This window comes from Camelina sativa, chromosome 11, assembly GCF_000633955.1.
Source record: "Camelina sativa cultivar DH55 chromosome 11, Cs, whole genome shotgun sequence".
NCBI classification, from domain to species: domain Eukaryota; kingdom Viridiplantae; phylum Streptophyta; class Magnoliopsida; order Brassicales; family Brassicaceae; genus Camelina; species Camelina sativa.
The window spans coordinates 29,636,187-29,645,384 of record NC_025695.1 but is presented as its reverse complement, the minus strand read 5'-3'; the positions used below and the strand labels follow the sequence as shown (position 1 = coordinate 29,645,384).

At 38.2% G+C, this 9,198-nt stretch overlaps 3 protein-coding genes across 11 annotated transcripts in view; 2 read left to right on the top strand and 1 right to left on the bottom strand.

Annotated features, from left to right (window-relative positions):
- LOC104724622 overlaps positions 1-754 on the top strand; it is a 3,398-nt gene extending 2,644 nt beyond the window's left edge. For 2 of the 9 annotated variants that reach the window (XR_757714.2, XM_010443157.2), the window contains exons 3-4: positions 44-90; positions 555-643. Coding sequence is in view for 4 of the 9 variants with exons in the window: in XM_010443157.2 (XP_010441459.1) it covers positions 44-51 (8 nt within the window). In the remaining 5 variants the exon portion in view is untranslated. Of the gene's footprint in view, positions 1-43; positions 91-292; positions 353-554 lie in introns of those variants that run through there. The other 7 variants (XR_002033930.1, XM_010443159.2, XR_757716.2 and 4 more) reach the window with 6 other exon arrangements.
- LOC104724620 (putative pentatricopeptide repeat-containing protein At5g47460) lies at positions 2,139-4,266 on the bottom strand. The gene has a single exon (XM_019231607.1). The coding sequence runs from the start codon at positions 3,929-3,931 to the stop codon at positions 2,192-2,194; it is 1,740 nt and encodes a 579-aa protein (XP_019087152.1). The 5' UTR covers positions 3,932-4,266; the 3' UTR covers positions 2,139-2,191.
- On the top strand, positions 4,338-6,011 carry LOC104724621 (WAT1-related protein At5g47470). The gene is given in 7 exon segments (XM_019231998.1): positions 4,338-4,597; positions 4,695-4,760; positions 4,853-4,969; positions 5,049-5,271; positions 5,352-5,516; positions 5,591-5,742; positions 5,852-6,011. Coding segments are annotated over 7 exon segments (1,110 nt in total). The 3' UTR covers positions 5,979-6,011.

Sequence of the window (9,198 nt, the reverse complement as noted above, 5' to 3'; positions counted from 1 at the left end):
GTGCCATTGTGTCCGTCTAATTATGAGTACTTGGTTCATGCAGGCACATAATTTCACCGTTACCATGTGGGATCCTTGCATCTTTATCAAGTACGAACCTTTTTTTTAGTTCTAGTAATCCAAATGAAATATTGGAATACAAGCTGTAGGATAGATAAACCCTGGAAAACGTGGAATTTAAGATTTTCATTGTGTTTTTTTTTTGCTATCTTTTCTATGAATACCAGTCTAGGGAAGTTAGTTCATGATCTGTGTATAAGAGTGGCAAATATACTCTAGTAATTTGTAAAAGTGCTCTTTGTCCCAGATGGAATCGATGGCACGTGAGACGTATTTGCAGTTGTTTTTAAAGGTGGGCTCTGTCAACAATGCTTTGGTGATCATTTAGATTTTAGGAAGCTATTTTAGATGAGATGGCTTTGGTGATAGTTTACATTTTCCAAAGTTTCTTACCCTGAAATCAATAAGCCCAAATCATCCGTCTTTCTTTCTTTGTAATTATCAGTTTCTGTTTCGCTCCTAACCTTTATTTCTCTTTCTGTTTACTGTTGCAGAGATGGGCCTTTCAGTCCCAAGGTGACCTGATACATTTATGAAGATTTTTACTACTGTGAGGAAAGTTCTTCTCGTAAACTTAGAGACAAGTTCTTTGTTTGTGACTCCAGACTCATGTCATTTTCTTTTTGATTCATGAAAAAAAAAATGTAATACAATTTCACCTTTTTCCACGAGTCATCTCCCAGATTCAAAGCTAGCTTGACATTATATTTAGATAACCAAAAGCTCAATCTAAATCTAAATCTGTAGTANTCCCGACCTCTAATTCTCTTTTCTGCTCTTTCTTTCTTGTGAGTATAGCATTTCTTTTTTTTTTTTTGGGTGCCTTCTTCTCTATTTTTGATCATTCTTCCCTTTAGTCTATTCTATGTTGCAGTACTTAAATTGACTGACCTCACATATGATAACTTTTATGTATTGCACACATGACCTTTGGCCTTAGCAGTCGGTTTTGTATTAGAAAACTTANGTAAGCATAGAGATTCGACATAACTATGTATACATACTCATCCTCACCAGCTTCCCCCAACTCGATCATCTTGGCGGCGACGGTTTTGGCAGCTTTCAGATCCTTTTGAGNTATGATTAATTCATATGACTATGCTTTTTCCTTATTTATGTTAATTCTTAGTTTTCTGACTTTCTTACTTGGTAAGAACAGAGTTGTTTTATGTAGTGTTGGTAGATTTAATGTTTGACTCATAACAAGTAGGAGGTTTGACCCTAGTATAACTAATACTGATTGAGTGAATCAGTTTCTAGAGTTGTGAAAGAGTTTTGAGCTTTAGTGCCAATGTGTCCGTCTAATTATGAGTACTTGGTTCATGCAAGAGCTTTCGTGCCATTGTGTCCGTCTAATTATGAGTACTTGGTTCATGCAGGCACATAATTTCACCGTTACCATGTGGGATCCTTGCATCTTTATCAAGTACGAACCTTTTTTTTAGTTCTAGTAATCCAAATGAAATATTGGAATACAAGCTGTAGGATAGATAAACCCTGGAAAACGTGGAATTTAAGATTTTCATTGTGTTTTTTTTTTGCTATCTTTTCTATGAATACCAGTCTAGGGAAGTTAGTTCATGATCTGTGTATAAGAGTGGCAAATATACTCTAGTAATTTGTAAAAGTGCTCTTTGTCCCAGATGGAATCGATGGCACGTGAGACGTATTTGCAGTTGTTTTTAAAGGTGGGCTCTGTCAACAATGCTTTGGTGATCATTTAGATTTTAGGAAGCTATTTTAGATGAGATGGCTTTGGTGATAGTTTACATTTTCCAAAGTTTCTTACCCTGAAATCAATAAGCCCAAATCATCCGTCTTTCTTTCTTTGTAATTATCAGTTTCTGTTTCGCTCCTAACCTTTATTTCTCTTTCTGTTTACTGTTGCAGAGATGGGCCTTTCAGTCCCAAGGTGACCTGATACATTTATGAAGATTTTTACTACTGTGAGGAAAGTTCTTCTCGTAAACTTAGAGACAAGTTCTTTGTTTGTGACTCCAGACTCATGTCATTTTCTTTTTGATTCATGAAAAAAAAAATGTAATACAATTTCACCTTTTTCCACGAGTCATCTCCCAGATTCAAAGCTAGCTTGACATTATATTTAGATAACCAAAAGCTCAATCTAAATCTAAATCTGTAGTACTACATTTTGCTCTTGAATCCAGCTAGACCCGACTTCTTTCTTTACCCCTTTTTCTCTCATTATCTTCCTAATTTGACTAACTTCTCTCCATCTGTCATGGTAAGCATAGAGATTCGACATAACTATGTATACATACTCATCCTCACCAGCTTCCCCCAACTCGATCATCTTGGCGGCGACGGTTTTGGCAGCTTTCAGATCCTTTTGAGCACTACAAGCACCAAGCAAAGCCCTCCAAGCCACACTATCATACCCAAAACCAAAATCTTGAATCACCCTTTTTGCCTGCCAAACCTCTCCTGTCTGCCCCATAGCTCTTATAAGAGAACAACAATGCTCTATGCTGGGTTTGATCCCATACTCGTTGACCATCATCTCAAAGAAGCCAACTGTGACTTCCATTGGCACTTCACAATGAGAACAAACAGCTAAGAGATTCAAGAATGTGAACCGATCAGGTTTCATGAATCTTTCTTGTTTTAATTGGTTAAAGAGCTTGATTGCCTCAGTTGAATCGCCATTACGAGCATACCCAGAGATCATTGCGTTCCATGCAGTTAGATTCTTTCTAGGCATCTTCCAAAAGATCAGCTCAGCGTGCTTCAACATTCCGCATTTGGAATACATGTCTATAAGAGCACTTGCGACAACAACTCGAGAATCTAGACCGAGCTTGAGAGCACAAGAATGGATAAGGCTTCCCCATGGAACCACAGCTAGGGTGGCAATGGCGGCGAGAAATATCGACAAGCTGTACTCATCAAATCTGACTCCCAACGAATGCATTTTTTTGAAAAACTCAGTAGCTTCTCCTGATCGATCACTGTTGACATAGCCGGTCAATATAGTGTTCCATGAAGATGAATTAGGGGTAGGCATATCTGATAGAACCTGAAAGGCATTATTGAAATCCCCGGACTTGACAAAAGCATCGATGAGCTCGTTGTATGTTACAGTATCTGGATTTGGCATTTGGTGGAAAAACCAAAGTCCCAGCTCGAGCTTACAGTTCCTTGAGCAGGAAGCAACAATGGCATTCCAAGAAACAGTGTCCTTTTCTTCCATGTGTTGGAATACCAAAACTGCATCATCCATGGAACCACATTTCCCGTACATGTCAATTAGACAATTACCCACTACGACATTGCCTTTCTCTATGCCAAGCTTCACAGTCTTGGAATGGATAGAGGCTCCAAGCAGCAAGTGACGCAGTCTTGCACAAGCAGCTAAAGCGGCTGTAAAAGAGAATTCGTTAGGGAAGACATCAGATCTGTGGAGCTCGAGAAACAAAGAGAGTCCTTCCTGGAACCTTCCCGATTGAACATAACCAGAGACCAATGAGTTCCAAGAAATGACATCTGGCTCAGGCATTTCATCAAACACTTTGTGAGCATCTTCCAGGGAGTCGCTGGTCTTGTAAAACCTCATCAGGGAATTGGAAAGACGCGTATCTGAGACAAACCCATGTTTTATGACGTAGCCATGAAGCTGCTGACACAAAGAAACGTAGCCATGGTCGCCGGAGACGCGGAGCAAGTGAACAAGTGGAGAAGCATCTGGCTTGTCGCCGTCATTGATCAATTCAACTGCAGATCGTAATACGCCGATGGAACCGAACCGAGCCAGAGCAGGAAGGATGGTAGTCCACGAGTTCGAAGAGGCAGTGGAACCAACATGACTCCATGTGGGAAAAGCAGTAAGTTTATTCGACACAGATCTTAGCATTTCACTTTTAAACAGACTGGTCCATGATGCTTCATATATAAGCAAAATTCCAAAAAATTTGGTAACTTTTTTTTCAAAAAAAAAAAAATGGATCTTTAATTTGGGGAAGATTGCAGAACAGAATAGAGATTGAAGGTTGGGATAAAAATTGACTTAAAATAGACATCAAAAGTAACAAATATAGATAGGTGTGGGAATAACAAATGAAGGGTTTGTTAATGAGAGAGTAAAAGGAATGAGAGAGAAAGGAAGATAATGGTTTACGATTCCAGAGATATTTTCTGGATGAATGTAGAGGAGAGATAAAGAGTAATTCATTTTTTTAGGCGGGATCACCCAGAGTAATTCATTTGTTCTAATCTTTTTATGTATTGCAATCTTAACATAACTCATTATGCTTATTATGATGTATTTCCTGCCATGCAGTTTTTGTGTTTAGATTTTTTATCAATCGGTGCTCAATCTCCTGGAGGAGAGGATGAAGAAGGAGATGATAGAAGAGATGGTAATAGTAGGAGGTTTAGTAATGGTTCAATTCGTATACGCGGGCAATTCTTTGCTCATGAGTTATTTGATGTCACTCGGTCTCGGCCCTTTTACCATTGTCATCTTCTCTACATTTGCCACTTTCATTGTCCTCTCCCCTTTCGCCATTCTCTTCGAAAGGTTTGCCTTGCCCTGATAACTTTTTCCACATACCCTAGAAAAAAACCAAACTTTTGTCTTTTCACATATTAAAATAATGGTTTGTTGTTCTAAAAAGGAAGCAATGGCCGAATGAGCTTAGTTTGAGGCTGATTGTTAAGCTAGTTTTGATCGCCTTTGCTGGGTAAATCATCCTCCCCATTTACTTACTCTCTCTTTTCTTGTGTTTTTAAAAGTATGAAACTTGGTTTAAAATTGGCACAATTTCTTAAACAGGGTTACTCTGTTCCAGTCTCTGTTTCTAGAAGGAATCAGGTTGACATCACCAGCAATGGCGACAGCGATGCCTAATCTCGCTCCTGGTCTCATTTTTCTCATAGCTTGGATCGTTGGGTGAGTAACTAAATCCTTGTTATATCATGCAATCTCATACGGTGTTTCCAACATTAAGTGTGTCTTCTTTTCTGGATAGGTTAGAGAAGATGAGTCTGAAATGTGTGTACAGCAAATTGAAGATCTTAGGGACATTGTTGTGTGTGTTCGGCGCTTTAACTATGAGCCTAATGCACAGCACTTCGGTAAGACTCAACGAATACGATAATGCCTCAGAATTCGTGTTTGATCGAGACAGAGTCCTCGGTTGTATCTACCTTCTTGGAGCCGTCTTTGTTTTATCAACCAACGTCGTTCTTCAGGCAAATAACATGGTTCATATATCAATCATCATATATATATATAACCAGTTTTGTTTAGTTTCTAAAAATGGTTATTGCAGGCGTCAACATTAGCAGAGTTTCCGGCACCGATATCGTTAAGTGCAATAACGGCATTACTAGGAGTGTTGATAACAACGGTGGTACTGCTATTACAAAACCGAAAAGCAAAAGTACTTGCCACTTCATTTGTTAGTTTCGGTAACCTCGTTGGTTATTCTGTCCTGGTAAGTTTCAGATGGTTTTTCGTTTATACATAACATAAGTAAATGGTTTATGGTTATAACATTTGAAATGGCAGGGAGGGACAGTGAGTGGAGCATGTGTTAGCTTTAATGGATGGGCAATGAAGAAACGTGGACCGGTTTTGGTTTCAATGTTCAGTCCTTTCGCTACTGTTATTTCGGTTGCTTACTCCGTTTTTACATTAGGAGAGTCCGTTAGCCTTGGAAGGTAACATTATTCACACAACTCTTTTAAGTTTTAACAAACAATCTTATGTGGTAAAATTTGAGTTTCTTACCTTTTTAATGAATGATTTAACAAAAGAAAAAATTTGCAGTGTGGGAGGGATGGTGTTGATGTTTGTAGGGCTATACCTCGTGTTATGGGCAAAAGGCAAAGAAGGGTTTTCAGAAATTGAGAGTTTTGAGAGTGAGTTTGACTCTAAGAAGCCTCTTCTGTCTTGATTGTTTGCTTTGTTGTGTATCATCTTCTTCTTCTATCAATTTATGGAAAAAAACAAAAAATGGTAGAGAGTTGGATATCGAGTTTTTTTTTATTAGTCTTATTGCTTAGTCAACATTTTAAAACGGGGAAAAAAAAAGAAATATAGAGTTTTGATATTGTTTTTTCGCAGAGCAATTGATAGAAGATGATGGATGAAGTCACAAACCATATCGAATTACAACTTTGTTTCATAGTATGCTTTTTCTTCTTTCCTCATGAGTTAAATCAATCATCTTATAACTCCACCTAAGATGACAAGCTAATTAACATGTGTATAAATGTTAGTATATCAAATTATATATTATACTAGAATTTGTATCCACGCACACGCGGAATTTTAATTTTAAATATTTATTAGAAATTATTGAGCTCAAATATAATCATTCCAACTTTTGAGTATAAATATAAAGCTTATTTTACTCAGTGATATACAACATACTAGTATCCTACCCCGTACTACGTACGAAACAAAAAAATTAAATTTTTTTTTTAAATTTATGTTATTTTGCTGCAATATTTTCAATAATCATTAGTGAGAATATTAAATATTTTATACATAATTTAACTGAGATATCATGTTAAACTGGTAAAGTAAAATGATTCATTTTATGATATGCAATGTCACAATCACAACTATAAAAATGGAACATGTATCAAATTTGAGATTAACCTAGTATTGTACCTGAGCGGAACCCTGAACATCATTTATGTCAAATATCAAGTTCTTCATATTGTTGGGATGATATTAATATGTTACGGATTCTGTTACTGTTGTAAACTAGAGAAATCGAAGGAGGTTTTCTCTTGTCTTATTTCTTATTAAGTGTTCGATAATCATACATATATATAGTGAAGACAAACCCTTATCACCTTAGGAAACACTAAACCGACTAAATACAGAAGAGATGGCCAATGGGCCTTATTGTCTTGGACGTACATGGGCCGTGTATGGACCGTGTATAGGCCGGTTATGGAAGATCCACTCCAAGTGTTTTACAACACTCCCCCTTGGATGACATAACCGTGCAAAATGCTAAGTAGGTTTTCTGTAATGCGCTTGGGGGTGCTGCCTCATTAAAACCTTACCAGGAAAACCCATTGGGACAAAACCATGGTGAAGGGAAAAGAGTACAGCACACATTAATCCCCCTGTTCCAAGCATCCCTAGAAGTTCTTAAGTCTCCGCATTCCAATCTGGTGCGTGAGCTTCTTGAATGTCGATGTCGGTAATGATTTGGTGAAGAGATCGGCTGAATTGTCGCAAGACGGAACTTGTACCACTTGAACTTCTCCGGCATTTTGTAGTTCATGTGTGAAGAAAAATTTGGGTAGAATGTGCTTCGTCCGATCTCCCTTGATATATTCTTCCTTGAGCTGTGCGATGCAGGACGTATTGTCTTCATATATAACCGTTGCTTCCTTATCGTCGGCCATGCCACAATCTGTCCTGATATGTTGAATCATCGATCTCAACCAAACACATTCACGGCTGGCTTCATGAATTGCTAGAATCTCCGCGTGATTAGATGAAGTGGCCACAATGCTTTGCTTCATAGAACGCCACGAAATCGCGGTACCACCGTGAGTAAACACATAGCCGGTGTGAGACCTTGAATTATGTGGATCAGATAGATAACCTGCATCAGCAAAACCAACTAAACCTTCTTTGTTATGGTTAGTATAATATAAACCCAAATTTGTCGTTTNCAAATCAAGCGTTCCTTGTAGGTAACGCAATACATGTTTGATACCGTTCCAGTGCCTTTGGGTTGGACATGAGCTAAATCTAGCAAGGAGGTTCACGGCAAAACATATGTCTGGTCTAGTGTGGCTAGCCAAGAACATTAACGCTCCTATTGCACTGAGGTATGGCACTTCTGGACCGAGAATCTCTTCATCGTCCTTCTTTGGACCGAATGGATCTTTATCCAAATCAAGGCTCCTTACAACCATTGGGCTAGTCAATGGGTGATCTTGGTCCATATTAAACCTCTTGAGTACCTTTTCTGTATATGCCATTTGATGCACAAGGATTCCATTATCTATGTACTCAAGTTGCAATCCCAAACAGAATTTAGTCTTGCCTAGGTCTTTCATCTCGAATTCTTTCTTTAGATATTCGACTGTTTGGGCGATTTCCCCAGAGGTTCCTAGGATATTCAAATCATCCACATATACTGCTATGATTACAAACCCTTTGTTTGCAAACTTCTTTATAAAAATACATGGAATGATGGGATCATTTTTATAGCCCTCTTTAGCTAGGTACTCACTTAGTCTATTGTACCACATACGCCCACTTTGTTTCAGTCCATAAAGGGATTTGTCTAGCTTTATGCAGTATTGTTCTCGAGAACCACTCTTATCTTTGAGCTCAATACTCTCTGGTAATCTCATATAAATTTCATTTTCCAGTGGACCATATAAATATGCGGTTACAACATAGAAATCTAAAAGTCGTTGCATCCATCACAGGGGAGTATGTCTCCTCATAATCTATTCCTGGTCTTTGAGAGAATTCTTGTGCCACAAGTCGTGCCTTAAATCTCACGATTTCATTATTCTCATTTCTCTTCCTTACAAAGACCCACTTATGTCCAACTGGCTTTATATCGAATGGTGTCCTTAAGATTGGACCAAACACATTCCTCTTCTTTAAAGAGTTTAACTCCACGTCAATGGCTTCTTTCCACTTTAGCCAATCTTTACTTTGAGTGCACTCTAATATAGACGTGGGTTCATGATCCTCATTTATCTCAAGTGCTATCTGATAAGCAAATACATCATCGATGTCGACATCTTTACGGTTCTATTTTATTCCAGACATGATATAATTGATTGGGATCTCATTATTATCAATACCTTCAGGTCCTTGAGGTTCAGCGTCCCAAACCTCATTTGGTACCTTAGGATTTGCCGCGGCCATGTCTATAATTTCCGTAACCTCGGTTTGATTTGCACCTTTCTTAGATTTCCGAGGGTTCTTATCTTTGGAACCCAATGGTCTGCCTCGTTTCAAACAGGCCTTAGACTCTGTAGCAACTTGATCATTGTGTTCCTTGTGAACATCAATACGTACTGGTGCATTACAAGCTGATATGTACGATTTTGTTACTCTCTTTGGGTCAGCAAAGGAATCTGGCAATTGAATAGCTAGCTTTTGCAAATGTATAATCTTTT